Source organism: Pelecanus crispus, chromosome Z, assembly GCF_030463565.1.
Source record: "Pelecanus crispus isolate bPelCri1 chromosome Z, bPelCri1.pri, whole genome shotgun sequence".
Classification (NCBI taxonomy): Eukaryota; Metazoa; Chordata; class Aves; order Pelecaniformes; family Pelecanidae; genus Pelecanus; species Pelecanus crispus.
Window position 1 is genome coordinate 78985581 of NC_134676.1, and position 22992 is coordinate 79008572.

General features: G+C 36.2%; 1 protein-coding gene across 2 annotated transcripts in view; it reads left to right on the top strand.

The window, feature by feature from the left end:
* Window positions 1-22992, top strand: part of RASGRF2 (Ras protein specific guanine nucleotide releasing factor 2) — a 140187-nt gene that overhangs the window by 64827 nt on the left and 52368 nt on the right. Inside the window, exons 6-16 of one of the 2 annotated variants that reach the window (XM_075726430.1) lie at window positions 104-183; window positions 640-833; window positions 2452-2561; window positions 4525-4643; window positions 9751-9911; window positions 10914-10980; window positions 11829-11965; window positions 15851-15933; window positions 18002-18250; window positions 18559-18947; window positions 22742-22870. In XM_075726430.1, coding sequence (XP_075582545.1) covers window positions 104-183; window positions 640-833; window positions 2452-2561; window positions 4525-4643; window positions 9751-9911; window positions 10914-10980; window positions 11829-11965; window positions 15851-15933; window positions 18002-18250; window positions 18559-18947; window positions 22742-22870 — 1718 coding nt within the window. The remainder of the gene's footprint in view (window positions 1-103; window positions 184-639; window positions 834-2451; window positions 2562-4524; window positions 4644-9750; window positions 9912-10913; window positions 10981-11828; window positions 11966-15850; window positions 15934-18001; window positions 18251-18558; window positions 18948-22741; window positions 22871-22992) is intronic. The other variant, XM_075726431.1, reaches the window with a different exon arrangement.

The window sequence follows — 22992 nt, forward strand, 5'->3', positions numbered from 1 at the left end:
GCAAACCGTACTACTATCCAGGAAGAGATGTTTCTCTGTGAATTATGAATCAGAAAATAAAACCTGAATCGTCTTTTTGTTTGTTTAAATACTTGTTTTTCAGTGAAACAATCATGTTTCTTCATGAGATATTTCACCAAGGCTTAAAAGCAAGAATAGCTAATTGGCCTACCTTAATCCTAGGTAAGTTACTGAATTTTCTCTAGGGGTGCAATTTTCGTATTTATTTTTGAAATTACAGTAAGGACTTTGTTGTTTCTTTTTTTTAAAGACAGGACTTTTTTGAAGTCCTTTTTGAATGGAATGCATTTCCAAAACTAACACCAGAAGATCTGGTGCAGTGGGAGTCCCATGTGGGCAGTAGTGACTGTCTTCCAGTCCATATACGAAAATGCCCCTGCCCTAAGCATTGATTAGACATGGGCCCCTGAATTTTCAGTGATATTGTCTGATTGTTAGCTAATCAGAACAACCATGTTTTTGCAGATGAAAGAGCCAAGTTTAATGTTTCTAAAATCTCAGTATATTGGAAACAGAACTGATTATAGTAATTCACTTCCATAGAACATAGTAGTTTCTTTAAAAATATATTTCAGGAGATGGGTAGCTGGAAAAAAAAAAATTCTTGACTTTTTCTAGCTGACTTATTTGACATTCTGCTGCCAATGCTGAACATATATCAAGAATTTGTTCGGAATCATCAATATAGTCTACAAGTACTGGCAAACTGTAAGCAAAACAGAGATTTTGACAAACTCTTGAAGCAATATGAAGCCAACCCAGCATGTGAGGGGCGAATGCTGGAAACTTTCCTTACTTACCCCATGTTTCAGGTAGTCTCTGCATATTTTTTTGTGACTATTTGTTTTTAATGTTTGGTTGATTCATTTTGTGTTACTAACATTACAATTGATTGAAGATGCTCTTGCTTAACTAAAAATACTCGTGTGAAAATTAACTTAGTTTTTATTTATTTTGTTATTATACTGAAATTCTGCCTGTAGAGATCTTTTCTCCAACTGTACTGATTCATATCTACTCAGAATCTTATATATCTTGAAGGGGAACACGGGGATGAGGACTCGCACCAAAAGAAAAAAAGCTGAGAACCAATTACTTGACTCCTACTTGCTGTAGGATTATGAAGCAGTCCAGAGAGGGATAATATACTTGGTATAGCAAGTTAGAGCAGTCACAAGCATTTTACTCGGAATACATTTTGAAGCTTTCTTCCCAGTTTGTTCTCTGGTGATTTGGTCTTTAGAAAATGAAAAATATTTTGCAAAAGTTTTGAAAACTTTATTTATCCTGCTGATAGTTTGCCTTGATCTGCCTGGATTAATTATTTGCAGCTGTTTTAAGAGGTCTGTAAAACACTGGTCTGATGATTTTGTGTCTTTTACATTTAAACTGACATTTTACTCATTAAGAGAATAGTGAACCCCCTCAGTTTGTCCAGTTACTGGCAAACCAAGTAGAGTCAAAAAAAAAAGGGGTGTCACTGACACTTGTGTTAGTGCTAGTTATTCATATTAGCCTAAAGGGCCATTAGCACCTGCAACAATACATTTTTTAGCTTTGAGCTTGTATATTGTAAAGTTTTGGGATTTTTTGGTTGAGCTGAAACAAGGTCATGGGATCTTAGAAGGGAGAGAGAGGGTCCTATTCATATGCAATGAAGGATGTAATTGCTGATGACTATTCAATTCTGCATAATAAGAAGTCACGTCTCCTAAAAAACTTTTATTCTGCAAAGACAAGTTATACTGCAGTATCACTTGGTTCTAGCTAAAAGCCCTGAAACCGCTTTAAGTAATAATAAATGGATCAGGGTCCTTTGCTATCCTGTAGCCTTTAGTAGTCAAATACTGCATATTCTTCAGTGTCCATTAGTGCAAAGTGATTTTTATCGAAATCATAGAATCATAGAATCATAGAATCTTTTAGGTTGGAAAAGACCTTTAAGATCATCCAGTCCAACCATTAACCTAACAATGCAAACAGGTCAGCTGGCATTTTCAAAAAGTCACAAGAAATTTAGATGAACATATGCTATTAAAATTGAGGGAAGGTATGTGTGGATCTCCCAGGGAGTTTTGAAAGTTTTCTCTATTGGCACTTGGATAGCAGCATGAAACAATGGAATTTCATGTCGTATTTGTGGCTGCCTCTGACCTGATCTTTTCCTTGAAATGTAACAAATGGATCTTGTGCTTCCTCAAATTGAAAACATACATATGCATATGCAGTCTCTATCACCCAAATGTTCAGTATATTTGGCAGTAGTTATATTTAGAATACATGTATAATCATCTAGCTGGGGATATTAGTTTAAAAATTACTATGTTTGCAAAACTTTTCTGACCAAGTTAATGGCTAATATTTAACAAAAAGCTGTATTGAAATTATTCCTTTAAGGATTTACTGATTTTATACCTAATTTGTTTTAAGATTCCTAGATATATTATAACACTTCATGAACTTCTGGCTCACACACCACATGAGCATGTTGAGCGAAAAAGCCTTGAATTTGCTAAATCTAAACTAGAAGAACTTTCAAGGTAAGATTTTTCTACCTTACGTTTGATAATCTTGAATCAAAGGTTTTGAAATGAAAAATCTATTTTCTCTACTTTGGTTTGGTTTTGTTCTTTTCTTAAAAAATTCTCTTAAAGAAAAGGATCAAAACCAAACCAAAACAACGATAATGAAAAAAAACCCCAAAATACTGCAACCTAATATTTTGGCTCTTCTATTTTTTTTTTTTTTTTTCCCTAACATAAAGCTACAAGTGCCTCCTTGTATTTTGGGTAGGGGACAATAGGAGTTGCTATAGGAACCAGCTGCTCCTGGGTTATGAGCAAAGCAGTTTTCTTTACATAGAGAAGTATATATTTTTTTCACAGTTTAAAGAAAAAGGGCATTTCCAATACTCTGTGACAACAGGAATCAATCAGGGTCTTGAAAAGTACAGAGTTCTCAATCTGTCTTATAGTTTATGTGTGTTAATGAAATAACTGATTTTCATATATGCTTCAAATAATGCCAGATAAACAGGAACTAAAGATATTTTTCAAGAAATGGTGCTCCCTGTAGAAACCTGCAAAATTAAGCTCTTCCCTGAACTGCCAGACCATTCTCAGATGTTCCCCTCTGTCAGTCAGAAATTTGGTTGTTATCTCCGGGAAGCGCAGTCTTCTGTTGTGAACAAAGAAATGCTGCATGAACTCCAGGATATAAATCTTGAGTATCTGGCATATTCAACAAAGAAGTACTTGGAGAATACTTAGTTGTAAAAGAGGGATCGCTTTATAGCTTTTGTTATTTGCACGCTCTTGACTGCTCAGTTTTCTTTTTCTGTTAAGATAAAGTTGCTACCTTGTACAAACTGCCCGTTAATTTGCAGCTTTTTTTTTCTTTTTTTTTTTTTTTTTTTCTCCTGCTGTATCTTTAACAGAGGCAGCTTTCTGAGTCAGGTCATGTTGTGCCACCTCTTCAAGCTCTAACTTCCGAAAGAGCTGGGCAGGCAGTATCTTTCACAGAAATGTCTGTGTTTGACCCCTGCAGTGTTCAGCAAGTTCTGTCCTGTTCTGAGGCCATCTGAAGCACTTTTCACTCAAGCAAAGCAGAGGATTTCTCCTGCCAGGGTTATGTGCACAAGCAGATCAATCAGCTTTGACTTGGCTTCATCTCATAAGTCAGAGTTCATTGCCGATCCAACTAATTTGTCACTGAACATTCAGAATTGGAGGCTGAGACTGATTGATCCTCCACTGCTCATAAGGCAGGCAGTATAGACCATAAATATAAAACTTTGTGACTCATTTTTGTCCCTTTAATGTAGTTCTGAGGAGGAGCTCTCAGATAGTGCAGTCTGGTCCCAGTTCAGGAAGATATTATACATCACAACACCGTATAAACGTCTGCATTCCGTTCAGCCTTGAAAAAAATCTGTATTTCTCTGTGTAAGAGGAGGACGCCCATGAAAAAAAGTGGAAGAAAGTAAGCAGTGAGCCATCAAGGCTGTGGTTGTTATAGGAAGCAAGGGGGAAGTGAATGGTACATTCAGAAGTAAACTGAAGCAGAACAGAGTGGGAACCTGAAGTCAAGGGCAGGGACTCTACAATAACCAATACAAAATGCTAGGAAACATTTCCATGTTTGTGGCAGCCTAGTCTATTAAGGATCAAGAAGTACTATTCTATCATCTGTGAAGGGTTTTTAGCTTGGTGGCATCTGTCAGATGTGTTTAGGAATAGTCTAAAACCAAGTCTGGCAAAATTGGTTCCACTGCTGAAAAAATGAAATGATTGCAAGAATGATTTAAAAGGGAAGGAAAAAAGGCAAGAAACTTGCTTGAGAATGATTATGTACTGCATGTGTGTACATCTGTTTTGTAGCAGGTGGCAAAGGACATCAGCTACCTTCTGTGCCTACACTGTGTAAGTGCAAGTGAAAAGAGACACAACAGGTGTAAGATACATTTCAGGGAATTTAAAGTGCTTTTTGTATTGTGCCTAACAGGGTGATGCATGATGAAGTGAGTGACACAGAAAACATCCGGAAGAATCTAGCCATAGAAAGAATGATAGTAGAAGGCTGTGATATATTACTAGATACCAGCCAAACTTTTATACGCCAAGGTAAGACATTCTTCTTTAAAGCTATCTATATAATTATGAAAAAATTTCATGAAAACCAGCAGGGTTCATGTTGCCATCATTGTGCAGGTCACTGCACTGGGCACAGCGAACTTGCAAAGACTACTTGTGGTCCATGGAGGGTAAGTCACAAAATGCCCTGGTGACAACTGATTTTGGGCTGTAGTTGAACACTACTTCTGTGCTGTTTTCTTCAGGAACCGTGAAAAACAGCAGCACATGAATGGTAAAACACCCATGGGACAGTAATGTACATACTGCCTGGACTGTGATCTTCAAGGGGATGGATATTACCTACAGCTCCACAGAGATCAGGGCTGCCTGGCCAGTTATGTGGCAGTCACAGCTGAAACCAACATTTGGGCAAAAGTGCAGGAGAAGCTTGGAGCTTTGTCAATGGTAAAGTGTTTGCTAGGAAAGAAAACAGCTATCAGTTGTTTCCATTTTTCTCGGTGCTTTGGAAACATCCCAAATTGATAGTGTGAGCATAGATGTAATACCTGAACATACTCACTTTGTGTCTTGAGAGATGCATTTTTGGGCTTCAGTAGAAGTTCAGGATAGACATAAAAAGCACTTCTGCAGGAAGTCATGAAGAAAAGGCATCCTGTTCTGCCAGGAATGTAGGACTACTTCTAATACAATATTTAGCAAAACAAGAGGGGAAGAGCCATGCTGTATTCTTTTCTGTCTATTCTTGGTGGTTTTGGAAACTCTTTCTGTTGAAGCTTAGGTATTGCAGAGGTGGAATTTGTTGTTAATCACAATAAAATAACTTTTCCATTTACACTAAGTGTCACTTTTTACCAGGAACTGCAAAGTGGTTGCAGTTCTTATTTGGTGGGGTTTACTTTAATGTTAAATCATCAAAAGTGAAAACTTCATAACTGCAGCTTATTTTTCTCCTATGTATATAATAATTTACTTCTGGATCTTTTGAAACAAGTTAGTGGGTTTGTCTATAGTAACTACAGATCTGTAGTGTAGAGTTTTTACTAGGGAAAATCTTCTTCATGTCTGTAAAGTGTTAAATGTATTTAGGAAAGGTTAGGAATGTAATTTAGGTGCATCCCTTCATGCACCTTTTCTAGATAGCCTCAGTAGAATATTTGATGTTTAAATAGAGCCATATATACAGCTGGTAATTTAAGAGGCTTAGTATACATTTTGAAATCCATTCTGTGGTGTTTCTGTAGCCATGTGGCCAAACTATGAAACTTTCCATAATGACTTCCACGATTGTTTGTCCAACAGTTACTATTAAATTACTTGGTTCTTCATTAAATATGTGCATTTGTTTTAACTGAGGTATTCAAAGAGTTATTAATATGGCTTTGAGAAAAATATAAAGCTGTTGTGTTGCATCCACAGCCAAAAAATTATAGGGCTGTGATTCTTCTAGATTGACTTGTACCACACAATTTAATTAAATTTTAGAAATTTTTTCCATATGATTAAATTTTGTATTTACATATTTGTTGGGGTTTTTACCCTTAAGATTGGTTGGTATTGTTTTCTCTGTGTACCCAGTGTTTCATCAGTATTTTTTTTTTCTGTGGGAATCAGTCTGAAAAAGATTACTGTTGGAGTATTAGACTCAAGTCAAATCCATAGTTTAAGTAAATTAAATTCAGACTTATTTCTGGGAATACAGTCAAAGGACAGTGGACAAGACTGTATGTTACTGAAGGCTGTATCACAGTTGTATCTTTTGGAACATCCACTGCATGTGATTTTGTGTAAGTGCAGAAATCTGAATAGAGCTAATGAAGTTAGCTAAGTAAGTAGCTAAGAAGCTACTGAGCCCATTTTTCTTTCACATTTGACAGTAGGGTCACTTTGGCAGTGATGTCCATCTCCTCTAATTTCAATTAGGCTCCTATTCTTTGTGTTGATCAGTGTAGAGGGGTACAGGAAACCTCTTTTCAGCTTAAGAAAGGAGAGAGGTGCCTTTAGCTTTGTTCAGGCTTTTTCTGTGAAGTTTAGTTACAACTTTGCCCTATGTTATATACTTTACTTTTCTAAGAAGAGATTGCTTCTGTTGAGCTGTACAAGTTGAGACCATATGAACTATCTCTGGCAGTGCTTTGCAATGTAGATTGTGGATTCCCCTTCAGGTGTCTTGGGGTCTCTTTTTCTCTGATTCTTACTTTGATACAGACTTTATTGTCAGGCACACTGTAAGTCATGGCAGACAATTAAGGAACGTTTTCTTTAAGATTCTAAAGGAAACATAGGGAGTTGCAATCTGCAATCCAGCATAGTCTGACACCCACACAGCTGGGCATCTGGAGGCCCTTTAGATGCTTCCAAACACTCTGGTGTTCCCACCATCAGCTGGTACAAATTTACCTCTACTGATAAATATATCACAGTTACAAAGTCATGGAATAGTTGAGGTTGTAAGAGACTTCTGCAAATTATCCAGTCCAATCTTACCTGCTCAAAGCAGCATCAGCTGGAGCAGGTTGCTCTGTACCATGTCCAGCTGGGTTTTGGTTGTTCGCAAGGATGGAGACTCCACAGCCTCTCTGAGTGAGCAACCTGTTCCAGTTCATCCTTATGGTAAAATTAAAAGGCCTCCAGAATGGAGAAGGCTAAGCTGAATCTGTAAATTAGGCAGTTACATGTAGACTAAAAAAGATTTTTTCTTTTTTCAAAATACAACCTTTTGTATTTCTTGGATTGAACAAAAGCTAATAGAGTGAGTATTCTGGCAGTGTTGAAGTACTGAAAGTGCTTAGGTCTGTAGCTGGATAAAAATTCCTGAGATTACACGGATTGTCCAAACTATACTATTAACAAATATGTTCTAAAATTAGCCTCACTTGCTCATTGCAACTGCACATTGGCCAATTGTGACCAATTTTTTCCTTCAGAGGAAATCTGTAGTAGAATGCATGGTGGGTAAATGCCCAGTTTTATTAATCACAAAAGCTTGATGGGAATGTATGAGGTCCTTGCTTGATGTCAGCCATGCAGCATGTATAGGAGATGTGCTTCTCTCTGCAAATATTGAGTATCAAAGAGAGATAATGCAGTCTCTCTTTTCTGCATTTAAATAATCTAGTTTCTTTTAATTTCCCTTAGTAAGCAATACCATTTCAGCTCCATACAAGAACACCATTTAACCTTCAGTCCATTTTAGCAGAGCACAATACAGTATTCCTGAAAGCATTCTAATGAAACTAAAATAAATAAATAAATAAATAAATAAATATTTTTTTTAAAAAAGAAAGGTCAGTTCCAAAGCTATATCTGTAAGTGTATCATATTTATAGATACTATTATTCTAAGGAGCAAAGCAGACACAAAATATACAGGTAGAATATTGTTACCTTACATGTGTAGAGAGAATTTCAGGAGAAAAATGACACTGCCAATTTTGTGATGGGAAGTTGCTTCGGAACAGTTTTGTACATACTCCTTGGCCTTGCAGTGGGAGCTGGGGGGCAATCAGTGTAACAGAAGAGTCACAGTTCCAACACATGAGAATGATCTCCTTCCTGTCTTTCACAGTTGAGACAGGTAGGCAGTTTTGTCCAGGGGAAATGTACAACAATGAGTAAGTATTTATGGGTTTGGATCAGAATTTAAGTGAATCTAAAAATGTTCCATACCTTTGTAAATTTCTAGAGTAGAACTTTAGCCTACTGTTTTGTTGCAGTGACACAAATCACGTTGTATATGCTTAGTTTAAAAGTTAATTGGCTGTCAAAGAACACTATACTGTTTTAAATTCACTAGTGTATATTTTGCTATGCCAGACAGTATAAGTTTCAAATATATTAATAACTTAAGGCTAATTAAATGTATAGAGGGAGCTAAGCATAGAAAAATGTAGATAAACGGTAGCTTTCGCAGTTACCTTAATTTCTCTATTAGTTTAAGATTGTGTATGTGAACTTTGAACAAAATAATTTTTTTGACAATGTACAGTAAGAATTATTAAGCTAATATTTAATGGATAATTATTTCTGGCTTGCATTGTGTCAAGATACTGCCACTAGCTTGAGCTTTGATATAGCTACGCTAGTCCATTATCTTATTGCCTCCAAAACAAGCAGGCCAATGTCCATACCCTCATGCTTTTCTGCTGCTGTTACTTCCTTTGCATCATCACTGGTGCTTTTTTGACCTTGCAGAGAGGTGTATCAGGGAGTTAAGTCAGCTACTTCTTTGTAGCATTAGTTTCCTGCTGGTTTAGCTCTATTAGCTAGCTAATGTTGGAATAAGATCAGAGTAAGTGTAAGGGTGATAATAAGGATAGATGTACGGGAATGAGATTAGGAGGTCTCCTGGCTGCCCTGTCTTGTAACAGCAAGTTGTATCACAAAATCTTTCCCTTTGATATAGAGAGGAATTACACTTCACTGCCAAATTTTACTCCAGATCCAAAATTAGAAGTGACACACATGGTGATAACAATCTGGAAAAGTTGGTCAGAGACAGGTTTTGAGGTATGAAATGGCAGAGAAGCAAAGCTGTCCCCAGGCTGGGGTTCTGCAGAGCACAAATTCAGAATTATGTAACCAGGTTCAACTTAGTTCAGAAGTGTTTTACTGGTAACACATTTCAGATGAGCTGTGGAGCACTGAAAATTATGCAGTATAAGATAAGAAGAAGAAATATGCTTCATTTCCATCTCTCTTGCACACAGGCATACATACACAAACTCTTTTCCTTCAAAGCCTGTTCTCTTCATCCTCTATCTCTTTGTCTTATAAGTAATGTATCTTTTGCAAATCTAGCAGCTGTCAAAATTGCAGTTTGCTGTTCAGCTTAATTTTCTGATCAATGTACTATTAGGGTGTTTAAATTACATAAGAATTTGCCCGAGATCTAATCCTGCCATGTACATAAGTATTAGTCTAGACTGTACTTACTTGAGTCTATTTATTGTAAAAACCAAAGCACACTTGTGCAAAAAAAGATGATCAACTTGTGCTTAAAACAGATGCTGATGTATATTGATACTTTCTAGAATGAAAAGCTGCATTAATTAATATCATAATATTCAATTCAACACTTTAAACACTGCCTACTAAATATTACTATAGCACAGTAAATTTTTCATCTTTATTATCAGGTTCCCTTATTCAAGTCCCTTCAGTTGAGAGGGGAAAACTTAGTAAAGTTCGTCTGGGATCATTATCTTTGAAGAAAGAAGGAGAAAGGCAGTGCTTCTTATTTACAAAACATTTTTTAATTTGTACAAGAAGTTCAGGAGGAAAACTGCATCTGCTCAAGGTACAGAATTTACATTATGACTCAATTTACAAAATGAAAACACAACTTCAGTGAAATTTCAATATTTTATTATTCTATGGCTTTACCCTGAGATTTTCATGTGTAGTTATAAACAGAAGTGAGGCGATGCACAGTGATTGATGGCTCTGTCTTCTCATTGCAAATAATAGAATTCAGCCACAGTTCTTTCTACCTACATCTTTTTTCTACAACCATGTAATTCTAGCAAGCTGGGGGTTAGAAACAAGACATCAACATGTCTATCTGTATAAGCTAGCACTGAATGTAAGTCAGTTTTCAGTGTATAAATCTGCCAGTACAACCCTGTGGAATTACCAAAGAATAATTTCTAGAGCTCTAATAAAATCAATTTAAAAAGTAAATTCTGTTTTCCTGAACAGCACATTCTCTTAAACTGAAAGCTCTTCTAAGGACACTCTACTTATATTTGTTGAGAATCAGGCTTTCATAGTGTAGACTTGTGAAGAAAGAGAGTTTGGTAGTTTACAGAGTGGGTTACATTGAATAGAATTTTAATTTGACAAAGACATTTCTAAGGGGTTATTAAGACTGTTTGTACGCTTTCTCACCTTGGACCCCTTAAATAGTTCAAGTATTTTGCAAAGTAAATACAGTATAACTGAACCTTTAAAAAAATCTTGGATGTATTTGATTTAAATTCAGGAGAAGATGAAATTCTAGTTACCTTTTTTGAAACTTGTGAACAAGTCTGTATGTGAGATAAATCATAGTCTGGTAAAAATAAAAGAAATTTTGTACATTTGATTATATTATTTATTCATTTGATTAAGAAAAGTGTTATATTTAATTACCTGGTTTTAGTTCGTGAGGAAAAATGTGCATCATGAAATTGATGTATCTTCTGAAGAGCTCTGAGTAATGTAAAATCTTAGAGTAAGATATATCAAAGTTTAAAAATAACTATAAGAACAAACGGGAACAAGTGTCAAAATTTGTGAAAAATGTGCTTTTTTTTCATAGACAGGAGGTGTTCTGTCTTTAATAGAGTGCACACTGATTGAGGAGACAGACGTGAGTGATGAGGATTGTAAGTTACATTCATCTGTTTGTAGTAATTACAATTTCCAGTTCCTTAAAATTGGTACCCTATGTTTATTTTTCATAAGAGCAAATTTATATGTTCTCCCCTTTCATGAAAGCAGAGGAATACAGTGTTAAACTGATTCAGTAGAATAGATGTTTTAATAATGGGCATGCTGGCTCGGATAAGAGTTTGTTCTGTTACATTTGTTCTTGCTGTTGACATCCCACATAGTATTTTCAAGTAGACTGGCTGGAGGAATGTGAGTAATTATTTGCTGACTTTTGTATATAAGTTCACCCTGAGGATCTCAGAAAGAAAAAAATATGCCTTAAAAGAGGCAGCAGATAATTGGGTTTCTTAAATACATGGGGATTGAGTGAGTTGGCAGAATTAGTGGAAAGGTTGTGTCTTGGCTTCCCTACAAAGCTTGACTGCAAGCTTATTCAAATGAAATAACAAAACACATTCCCAAGCTGATTTTATTGTTACTCATTGTGGCTTCCATCCTGCAGTTTTAGGCAAGTTTTGCACTTCACTTGTGAAAGTAGTTTCATTAATTCAGTGGTACTTCTAGTATGCTGAGAGTGTATCAGCATAGAATTGTTAGGACTTCAGCCTCATTTGGCACCTTTAAAAGTAATTTGTAGGGACTCCCACTATTGCACATTTGTAACTTTTTTTGCTTTTGGTGTATGTGAAAAACAAAATCAGTTTTGGATCCCCAACTGGATTTTCTCTTTGTCAGAGAGATATTTTAAACTAACTTCCATTTTAAATTAAACAATTATTTTCTGTATTTTATAGTCTGAAATCTCACATTTTCACTTCCTTCCCCCCACCCGGCTATAAAGCAAAAGGTTCTGGACAAGTGTTTGGACATCTTGATTTCAAGCTTGTAGTTGAACCTACGGATGCTCCTCCTTTTACTGTTGTCCTTCTAGCTCCATCACGACAAGAGAAAGCTGCATGGACAAGTGACATAAGTCAGGTAGCTTAATGCATTCTTTATCTTGTTTGTATTGAGATCTTAGTTTATTCTGTATTTCTGAAAACTAATCCAAGAGAGGTGTGTTGATTTCTTGAGGGCTGATTGGCTGTGATGTGTATGAAAACCCCTTAGTATTACCTGTTTTCCTCAAAATTTTGTCTTTGCATTTGAGTCATCAGTGAAATGTGTTTCTTAATGAGACAGATGGGACATAAAATACAAAATTGTCAGTTGACAGACATAATGCTGATGGTAGTCATTTTTATGTCTAAAGAGAGCCCATCCAGATATGTACCTTAATTTAAGAAGAAGGATAGTACTTGTTTGTTCATAACCTTCATACAGATCAAAAAGCACCTGAGAATCCTGACAGTGAAAATCATACATTATCACACCGATATCATATCCCATGCAGTAAGAAAATGAGGTAAACTCTGTTTTCCACCAAAAAGAATCCTTAAAAAACATTATAAATAATTACTAAGCATTCTGACAGTCTGCAGGGACTGCATTTATTGTGAATGAAGAAAAATGGTGTTTTAAAATGCTTTTAATGTCAGGGGTAAAAAAAAAATTTTCAGTGATTTTGGCTAAAAGCATAGTAGACAAACTTTTATCAGAATCTATTTGGGGAAAGAAGTTGAATGCACTATGAAAAATCCGAACTTTCAACTAACCAGATCTGAATTTAGGCTATTGGTGTTTTGTTTATGCATGCAACCAACAAGTACATAGATTTCTCATAGTTCTGCATTTGAGCACTATCATAGTTCTGCATTTGAGCACTATCCTCTATTAATTTCAAGAGAAATAGTTCATTAGGCAAATATCAGTGTAGAATTTGACAGATTTCTAAAGACGCTACCATTGCTGGCAACGTCTCCAGGTGAATTATCATCATAATAAGTAGAAATTGCTTAAAAATAAATATTCTGAGTTACTTTCTTCTGGACTAACTTTTTAAAAGGAATAAAAATATGGAGATAAAAATCTGAAAATATGGTATGAGCTGAGAACCTTGGTCTCACTGCAGCTGAGTACATACAGATCTTACAGACAGACCTGGTTGGAGCATTTTTTACAAAATGAATTTTCAGTGAGTTATGTTGTTCCATTGGCACGTAAAAGTATTGGAATTATTTGCTGGGGAGGAAAGACCATTTAAGAACTGACCTGGAAAATGGGACACCCAGGAATAAGTCCATTCTTAACCTAAATAATGGTTTTAAATGAGAAAGTCACCTGCGGTCCATGTAGACTAAAGATTGGAGTTTGGGTCTGCCTCCAAAGGTCAGATCTTCTCCAAACCACTCCAGCTCCAAACCACACTACTGTGCTGTTATGGAAAGACATGAAAAGCTCCACAACTGACCTGAGAGCTTCATGCCTACGAAGCTTGGAAGTATATCAGCAAGGCAAAGGTAAACACAACTAGCTGCCTACAGCTGAGAGAGCAAAGGGTTGGCCAGACTGCCAGGGAAAAACAGTAAGAAGGGTTTCTCCCTTGATCCCTCTTTGAGGAAGGTGAGATCTCCCAGCTTTTGAAGACGGGGGTATTCTGAAGAGATATGGGGCCAACAATTAACAGCAGCTTATAAGTGAAAATCTGAGAAAACGGAGATCTATTAGCATTGTGAGGCTGAAAAAGCTTCTCCAGCATTACAAATGAAGGCAAGCCAGAGATGCTGAGCGGGTAAGCAGCAGCTTAGAAGAAAAAAGGAGTAAGAAGGGGCGCAAGATGCTGCGCAGACTGCACAGATACTTGGGGTGTGAACTGGTGTCACTGTTTACAAGTAGCAATTGAGTCAGTTGACTTAGTGCTTATGTTTAATCTGGAGAGCAAGAAAGAAGAAAGTAACATCAGAAACATGCTACCTGTCTTCTGCTGGATAAAGAAAATTTGGGGCAAAAATGTGGATAACGCATGAGAACTTCTAAATAATTTTGAGACCACTTGTCACTTGACAACCAAATTGTGTTTCCAACTAAGCCCATTGCCAACAAAAACATTGACATAAAAAATTACTGAACCACCTGCTCGGAAGCATTTTTTTTTTTTTAACCCTGGCTACTAACCACAAGGACAGCATACAAACTGTGCTAACAAAAAGGGCCTATGAAAAGTATTTTTTTAGTAAGTGTGTGTTCTCCTGTGTTTAAAAGTAAAAAAGGTGTACAAGGTAGCTGCTGTTCACTCACAGCATTAGTGTTGGTGTCCAGAATTCTGCATCTTATTAAACTATATATGCATATGACACAGAAGTCGTATTTGTGTATACATCCCTAGTGCGGCTTCTTGAATTTATATTCCTTTCATACAAACAATATAGTTCTTATGAAAAATGCATGTTTTTTGTTGATGCTGAAGAAGACTCCTGTCTTCTAGTTCGAGCTTGTTGTCCTTCAGCCCTAGATCCCTGTTACACCCATTCCTTAGCTAGAATGATAATATCTGTCAGGGAGGTGATAAATGCTAGGCCTATGCAGACTAAGGATAAAAATGCTGGATTACCTCAGGCAGTTTTATGATTGGTGCTAAGGGCTTCTTTGCAACATTTAAAATTCACATGGGGTAAATTATGTATTTTTATTAGATGTGTTTCTCTCAGTGCTTTTAGGTAATGATTTGATAAAATTGTAACGTGAATTGTTACAATTGCACTTTTCAAATAATCTTAAATACCTGAATTTAAAAACACATATAGCTACATAGGTCATATTTTAAATGTATAGCTATATATAGATATATTTTAAACCTGAAGAGGCCTCTGATTATCTTGTTTGACCAATCTAACATCAGTCATTATTTTGCTATGAGATGTTCCAAAACCAGCAGACTATTTTTATTCTTAAAGTCAATGTAAATGTGTATGATAATTTTGGAAACTCCTTTTTATTGACATAAAGAAATACTGTAACATATTTCTATATATATATGTGTACGATAAGTGATGAATAAAACTAGAAGACAAGTCCTGTAGTAGTGTTAGCTAGGGGGTACTTGTTGCAGACTATATAAGCCTGATCCACTATCAGACTCTCTGCTGACTTCCAAGAGCAAGGCTTGTGGTGCTGTGTTATCTTAACTACATAAAAGTACAAACCAGAAGATAATGGTGTACAAATGGCTTCGAGCTCCCCTATGCACTACCAGCACTTAGCTACTTTGAGGCTTGAGGAACAGCTTATGCCCCCCTAGTTTGTAAACTTCTACTGGCCACAGGACAGCCTGTAATATGTAAAGCAATATGTGCTGCAGGCATGCCCCAGAAGTGTCTTTCCAGCTTCTAATACCTAGCCCAAAACATTTGTACAAGTGTTTGCAAGGAACTCCTTGGACAGCATCTTCACAGCTATGTTTCACAATAACAGCACCACTTGAATTTGTTTTTATAAGTATGTTTCTAGACACAGTTCATATTTCTATTTGGTCTTTTTGCACAGTGTAAGGGTGAAGGTATTAGTGTATCCATTTGTGTATAAAGTATTCTAACTGTCTTGCAGTATTGATTTTTCAAGGCTAACACTCACTCAGGAAATGCTAGAGATACTTAATTTTGTTCAGTTTCAAGGGAACTTCAAAAGAAATTTCACTTCCAACTCAAAATACTTAATCATGTGGAAAAAAAAGATGCTGAGCTGAATACCCTGAGTGTGCTGGTAAAGATGCATGGACTTGCAGATGTGCAAATCAAAGGAAGAACACTAGAGAAGCATGTCCACTATAATTCTTGAATCACTACTTTTCATGTATGAAAATACCTTTTACCAATCAGCCCATACCCTGTAAAAGCTATGCTTTAAGCTTACAGTGATATGAAAAGTGTGGAAGTAAGTCCCCTTACCCTGTATTTTTTTAATAGTTCTCAATGTTCATTTTCACAGTGTATTGATAATATAAGGTGCAATGGTTTAATGACCATAGTGTTTGAAGAAAACTCAAAAGTCACGGTGCCACATATGATCAAGTAAGTGCAGCATTTTTTTTCCCAGTGAACAAGATAGCTTGTTGGGTTTTTTAATAAAAGTTTTAACAAAAGAAAATGTGTATTTGGAAAATACAACCTTTTAATTTATTTTTTCCCCATTTTTGTTGAATGGAATTAATTCTACATCCCAAAATGTATCTTTTCAAATCTTTTTCTTGAAATGGTAGGGTGACTCAAAATGGTAAATTCTCAATTCACAGTATTCGACTGTATAGGATCACAGCTCAGATTTTTCTCTTATTTGTGAAGTTGCCTTCAGTTATGCTTCAGATGAATAATTTTATTCATTGTTAGCTTTTCTCTGTCATGCCACTCATAATTTTATTGAATATATTTTAAAATGTCTTAAACATTTAGGTGAGTGCAGACAAGCATCATTTTCCAAGTTATTTTGTTGTATTAGCCAAAATTTTTCTTCCCTTTGTTTCTCTCATTTCTGAGAAAATATTATTTTCTTTCATAATTTTAGCTGATCATATCAAGGTAACATTGTTATTCAAAAACCTGCTTCCTTCACCCTTGGATTCTTTCAGACATTTATTGTAATAAGTAATTTTTATTTGTAGACAGCAATTTTCACTACATGATGCCAAATTTCTAACACAGTTTTACCTCTTGGATCCTCTACAGATCTGTATTTACATTACTTTTACCTACTATTACACAATATATATATTCAGGAATAGAACATAGGGATAGAAATATAAGTATTTCTTTTCTTACTGTTACCTGCCACTAGGCCATTTCTTTCTCTTGGATGTACTCTGTACATGAAAGTTTCTCAAATGCCTCTTTTGTAGTTGCTGCGTCTCCTCTCTTTGTATATGTTTAGAAATGAAAAAGAGGTAACATCTGTGAATACACTGTTAGGGCACATACCTGGAAAGAAGGCATTTTTTCTTCAGTTTTATTCCAGGAACTCTCCACTGTGTAAACACTTCTGTTACTTGCTGAATGTTAACAATATGTTCACCTGTTTTCAAATTGGACAGTACAGCAAGGTCTTAATCCCAATGCCAAGAGAAAGAAATCTTAGTTCTAAAAAACATACAGGATCTTAACAGCATGCACAAATTTGGTGTTCTCTTTCTGAGATTTTACTCATCTGATTTTTGACACACATTGACTTTTAGAATCATATGACTTTGGATGAAATAAAAAAACCTTTTCTGAGGAGCCAAATTAAGAAAGAATTTTTTTTTTTTTTTAAAGGTAATGCAGTGTAGAAGTGTGTGGCATATATTGATGCTGTATTCTGAGAAACTCCAGTCATATTTACTGAAAAGATCTGGCAGTATTGAAAGATGCTTTACTTAGTATCCATCCCATTTTTTTTACGAACTCAATCCTTCAACTAGATACAATTAGGCAAAACCGAATTTGGAAAAACCGACCATGAGTAGGGTTATGTAAAAGATTAATTTTTGTTTTGAAGTCCAAACAAAAATTAGTCCCAATTTTTTTACTGCAACAAAGCTCCTCCACAGTTTCTTCTTTGAAATTTGAGAAGTTTCATGCTGTTCCCATTTGTTTATTTTTTTTTTTTTTAAATATATTCTTGGAGCCTGAGGGCTTACAAGTGAGTCTTAAGCTTAGCTAAGTGGTTAATTTTGGTGTCTCTTGCTGGAGTCTATTGGTTTATTTTATATGAAGCAAGAAAAAATTGCAGTTTTCCACAATTATTCTATAGTGAGCTCCTTGTACGGTAGCCCTACAGGCCACAATAGCCTGAAAGAGACAAGAGGGAACAGTTCTGCCTCCTGTTTCATTTCAGAAATTTACACGTCATTAATGTTTCCTTAGATTTTGAAATGTAAATTAATTATTTGCCAAAAATAAAATTTAAATGGCCTTAATTATGACATAAAATATAACTGCATGGAAGCAGGTTTCACCACAAATTAAGAGTTGTCTTGTGTTGATGAAATACAGAAATGTACATATATTTGCTGATTCTATGTTGACAGGAGCAGCTAAAGTGATATCACTACTGTACCATAATCACTCTTCCTTTTTGGTAAAATGTTCTAAATTTAATTTTGTGTAGATCTGATGCACGTCTTCATAGAGATGACATTGATATCTGCTTCAGCAAAACACTGAATTCCTGCAAAGTACCCCAAATCCGTTATGCAAGTGTCGAGCGCCTTTTAGAACGGCTAACAGACTTGCGATTCCTAAGTATTGATTTCCTGAATACATTCCTGCATACTTACCGCATATTTACTACTGCAGCTGTTGTACTGGAAAAACTTTCAGACATATATAGACGGCCCTTCACTTCCATTCCTGTCAGGTGAGCTTTAGGGTTTTTTCCTTCTATCATAGATTTCTGTACAGAATTACCATGGCATTATTTGCTTGTTCCTTTTTTACAACGTTTTTTTGTTATATGAGTAATTTAAGAAGAAAGTTTTTCCTTTGTAAATAGAACATAAGTTTTTAGATAAGTCTGTCTCAACTCTCTGCCCAGGCTTTGAGGACTAAGTGTCATATAGATTTTGCAGTGCCATGCAGATTTGCACAAAATTTGTCTGTAAGTGTTTTCACTTAAATCTGTTTGGGGTTTGTTATCTGTTGGGTTGTTTTGTTTCTTTCTCTCAGGTCTTTGGAGTTATTCTTTGCCACCAGTCAAAACAACAGGGGAGAGTACCTGGCTGACGGGAAGTCACCACATCTCTGTCGCAAGTTTTCTTCTCCTCCTCCGCTGTCACTTTCCAGAACTTCCTCACCTGTCAGAACCCGAAAACTCTCATTGACCTCACCACTGAATTCCAGGATTGGTGCCCTTGACCTCTCTACTTCATCTGTGGCAAGCAGTCCTACCTCGACTTACAGCCCGGCCACCTCCCCACCGCCAACGGGTAGCAAAGTACCGCTGGACCTCAGCAAAGGGCCCTCCTCTCCTGAGCAAAGCCCTGGCTCCATAGAGGACAGCTTGGAGAACCCTCGTGTTGACCTCTGTAACAAGCTGAGGAGAAGCATTCGAAGAGGTATTATATACCCGCAAAATACTGAATGTTACTTTTGATAAATAGGATAGTCTCTAAGGTGCTTTTATCAGATTACTGCTGAGAAGTTGTTTTTCATGTCTTACTGTAAGTTGTGTTGTGAAACCAAATACTCTGTGCTCTGTTTCTTCTCTAGTAGAGGCTGCGATGTGTTGTCTGTTTCCACTGCTTTGTTGCTTCTTTGTAGGAATAGCAGTATGGCAGAATGGCCTTGTCTGTTTTCAGTTCAGAACAGTGTTAAGGAGAAAGGCACAATAAAACATTTGATGCCAGTTGTGTTTCCTGAAGTGAAAGATTTTGGAGTTGTACCATTACTACAGGAAATAAAATATTAGGTTAAAAATAAATAGGGAGGTAAAGACCTAACTAACTGTTTATATAACAGGGCTAGTTTTCCAGAAAGATTCCATCACTAATCCAAACAAATAATTTATGTGATACACTTGGTACATTAGTGAGATTCATACCACCTGCTTCTTATCCATCCAGAAGGTAGATGTCTAAAATAGATTAATTGCTCCTGTGCAAATTACCTGTTTTCCTCTATGGATTGTGTAAATTGCCTTGGAATAGATACTACTTCCAGAGGATTAAAGTTAATTGATACAAACCTCAATGTGGGCATCTGGAATGGGATCATTGTATATATAGATGGCAAAGCAAGAAGGTAGCTCTAATCTCATAGGATGCATTATTTCTCATTGCTCTTTGGGGATGGAGGGATGGTCTTCTGAATTAGAATAGTATACAGTAATTTTTTGTATTGTTATATTAAACCGAAGATGAGAAAATAAAAAAATGTTATTTTATTCCTAAAATTCATATTTAGAAATGGTGTTACATGGCCTGACTTACAGTCTGACGAATTTGAACTGTAAAACTGAGCGAATTGTAGCTCAATTTTACTTGCACATGCTATAACAATGAAAATTGATATAACCGAAGAGGAAAGAAGAAAGATTACCAAACATAGACTAAGAAAAATATGATTGAAGCATTATGTTTACTCCGTACTGATGGATTGAAATAAGTGCCCTGGTAAGAAATTGGATGTCATATTATGCAGAAGGATTGTTTTTACAGAATGCAGTCCATTTTTTAACAAAAAATCCTTTTAACAGGCAAGTTAGCCGCCTTAGCATTATAGGAGTCTATGCTTGCCTGTGTTTTATGCTTTCATAAAATGCTGATTGGCTGTTATACTTAATCATTATATTTCTGTATGCTGGATGTTTTTAAATGAATAGCATAACAGACTGTTTATATGTCCGAAATATAGTATTTACTATATAGAGTTGTGCAAATTCTTATTGTGCACTACTGTAACCACATTCAAATCAATGTAATATCACAGCAAGTCCCAAAATATAGGCCATGCATTAAAATTAATTGTACACAGGTAACTGCAGTCTTAGGAATAACATTTTTTGCTATACACTGTAAAATAAACTAGTAAAGAATAGGTTATTCTGGCCTAATGTTAGCAGTAGGCATTGTTGCAGAGGTATTCAGATTTTGCATTCCAGTCTATCAAAGGTGGAAGTGTTATCTAGGCAGTGTAAGGAACATTTAGAAATGGCAAGAATCTCATATAAATGCTAAATTGCTGTCTGTGCAGTGTCTCCAGTCCCTTTGGGGATCTCCTGCTGAACAGTTTGCACTCAGTTTGGATGGATTTGCAGCTAGATAGCTCTGTTCTGCAGGGGAAAGTTCTTTTGTCACCCAGATGCATATAGCATGTTGAGGAAGAGGAGTAAGTTTAAAAAGAAATCTCACAAAGTGAATGGAAATGGATAGTAGGAGAACTAGAAAATGCTAATCCACCTTTCCTACATATGTGATGCATTTCTTTGTTTCTGAAGTTTTCTGGGTAAGGAGACTAGTTCTACTTAATCAGGAGCCACCACTCCATTGCAGGTAATACTATTACTCTGGTACTGCCAGATTTCCAAGAAAATAACTATGGCCTCCTCTAAATCCAATACGACCATACAAATTCCGTTCCCCAGGACATATTATTGTAGTGGTTGTTGTTCTCCTTGAATGTTGTCCATTTACATCCTGGAATTTCCACTTTCTTCACCAACAAAGTTGTTGTTTGCTTTCAAAGTTTTTGTTTTCCAAAGTTTTTGTTGATATATGTTTTTATATATACAATGCTTATGCTTCATGCACAGTTGTTGTTCATACCAAATATAGGACATATTTTATCATCTTGTTTTCCCTCATCTTGGAAGCAGTATTTCCGACATTCCTTTTTTTATTCTTCTGATAGAACTCCTCCTCCATGGAGTAATCTGTTCTCCAGTGCTATCTGGCCATTTTACTGGGCATTTTCTGATTACACATAGTTACCCAACAGAGATTATTTTCCCTAGCTCATATAAAACCTATGAGTTCAAGTATCCTTATTAGATGTGCATTTCACTGCATATCCTGCTGACTTAAAATACAGTCTTATCCAAGCTATTTTTAAAACTGAGAACTTGCTGGTTTTCACCATATTCTTTATTTATGAGCTTTTGTGTGGCTATGTCATTGGTACAAAACTTCCCCAGTCCTTTAACTCCATCCAGTCTTCTTAATGCAGAAGTTTCATGGAAAGCTCCAGAAGCAGTACTGCTTAAAACAACTATAAACCACAGGTTAAACATAAACAACTTTGTGTTAGATGGTATTTGGGGGTATTGAAATACTGGTACTAAATGCTATTAATTAATGGCTGTTTTTTAAACATTACCTTTCAGTGAAGCCCCCTTTGATGTACATATTCTTTTTTGTCCATGCAGTACAGTTCAGATTGTTCAAAGCTGACCATTTGCAGACTTCCTATCTTTTGTTTTTTGTAAACTGAGAGTCCTGAATCACCCACTGTCATGGTTTAGCCCCAGCCAGCGACTAAGCACCACGCAGCTGCTCACTCACTCCCCCTACCCCAGTGGGATGGGGGAGAGAATCGGAGGAGTAAGAGTGAGAAACATTCCTGGGTTGAGATAACAACCGTTTAATAATTGAAATAAAGTAAAATGGTAATGATAATAACAACAATATAATAATAATAATGATAATATACAAAGCAAGTGATGCACAGTGCAATTGCTCACCACCCACCAACCGATACCCAGACAGTTCTCAAGCAGCGATCGCTGCTCCCTGGCCACCCCCCCCCAGTTTATATACTGAGCATGACGTCATATGGTATGGAATAGCCCTCTGGGCAGTTTGGATCAACTATTCTGGCTGTGCCCCCTCCCAGTTTCTTGTGCACCTGGCAGAGCATGGGAAGCTGAAAAGTCCTTGACTGGCATAAGCAGTACTTAGCAACAACTAAACCATCAGTGTGTTACCAGCATTCTTCTCATCCTAAATCCAAAACACAGCACTATGCCTGCTGCTAGGAAAAAAATTAACTCTATCCGAGCCAAAACCAGGACACCCACACACTGTACAATCTCTACAGAGGCACGCCATATATAACACAAACTAATCTGACTACACTCTGTGCTTTGAAAAAGCATACCTTAAAGCCTCATATTGTAGTTCCCTATGGTCTCTTGATATTTCGAAAGAGCATTTTTACTTTATAAATACATTAATATAATATAACATAATATAATATAACATAATATAATATTTGACACATTAATCAATATAAGCTGTATATTTAATTTTATAATATATAACAGAACATAATAACATAACATAATATAGTATGCATTAAAGAGTTGTAAATTATGAATTATCATCCCAGTATTAACATTTATTCTCTTTTAAAGCAGCAGTTCTAGAATCTGTGTCAGTGGACCGGACAATTCCTGAAAGCACCTCAGCAGTGGATACCACAGAGCTTTCCCCATGTCGATCCCCTTCGACACCACGTCATCTCCGCTATCGTCAACCAGGAGGTAAGAACCTGATACTTCTTGCCTCTATCAGTCCCTTTAAAGAGTTTAAATACTGTAGCTGTAATCTTTGCAGGATATTAGAAAAGAAAAATGTTTGAATAATGTATTTTGTTTGTATTTTC